Source organism: Equus quagga, unplaced genomic scaffold (genome assembly GCF_021613505.1).
Source record: "Equus quagga isolate Etosha38 unplaced genomic scaffold, UCLA_HA_Equagga_1.0 HiC_scaffold_3091_RagTag, whole genome shotgun sequence".
NCBI classification, from domain to species: Eukaryota; Metazoa; Chordata; class Mammalia; order Perissodactyla; family Equidae; genus Equus; species Equus quagga.
Window position 1 is genome coordinate 28529 of NW_025793524.1, and position 885 is coordinate 29413.

Consider the following 885-nt stretch of genomic DNA (forward strand, 5'->3'; position numbering starts at 1 on the left):
GAGGCTGCAGGGGAAGAGGTTTTGGGCCTCTGCTGATTTCAGATGAAAACGACTGTCCTAGTCATCCCACGGAGAACTGTGACCATTTTAGAAAATGGGGACTGCTTCTTGGCTGAGCTCAGTGTGCAACCAGCAGAAGCTCCTGATCGCTGGCTCCTGAGCTCCTGGTGAACCTGCTCTGAGTGTTCCCAGCACACCCCTGGCTCCTTGAGATCTTCCTCTTCCTCCCACCCTCACCTCTTCACCCTCTGGCTTCCTGCAGCAGAGCAACTTCAGGCCCCCCTCCCCCCATTCTCCACTGCAGCCAGGGTCTTCTAGGATATGCAGTGTCTGTCCCAGCTTCGGCACCTTCGAGTGGCTTCTCAGGGAGTTCTGGACACACATCCCACAGCTCAGCACGATCTCTAAGGCTCTCCAGGGTTCACTCCTTTCATCTGATTTGTTCCCTCTCTCCCTCCCTGCTCCATCCACATTGATGTCCCCCAAATGTGCCAGGCACTCTCCTACCTGAGTCCATTTGCACATGCTGTTCCCTCTGCCTGGTACATACCTTTCCACCTTTTTACCTGCCTCCCTGATTACCTGTCGGCTTTTCCCTGCTTCATCTGGGTCAGGAGCCAAAGCTCTGGGCTCCCGCCATTGCCTGGGTTTTGCGTGGTCACAGCACCATCCCACTACATTGGGGTTCGCTCTTTTCCATTGTCTCCTGCAGGCTGTGAACTCCCTGAGGGCAAGGCCTGTATCCAGTGTCCCGCTGTGAGCCCAGGGTTGGCTCATTTCTGGCCCAGGCCAAGCCAGCACTCAGCAACGGTGTCAAGGATGCTAGGAAACTGGTCGTTGTCTTTTCTCTTTGTCAACAGCTCCTGTTTACAACCTCGCCGTCCA

The 885-nt window shown here is 55.5% G+C and overlaps 1 protein-coding gene across 1 annotated transcript in view; it reads left to right on the forward strand.

Annotated features, from left to right (window-relative positions):
* Positions 1–756, forward strand: part of LOC124232179 (deleted in malignant brain tumors 1 protein-like) — a gene marked incomplete at its 3' end in the record, with an annotated part of 19766 nt that extends 19010 nt beyond the window's left edge. The window contains exon 5 of the mRNA XM_046649135.1: positions 713–756. Coding sequence (XP_046505091.1) covers positions 713–756 — 44 coding nt within the window. The remainder of the gene's footprint in view (positions 1–712) is intronic.
* Between the last annotated feature and the right edge of the window lie 129 nt (positions 757–885).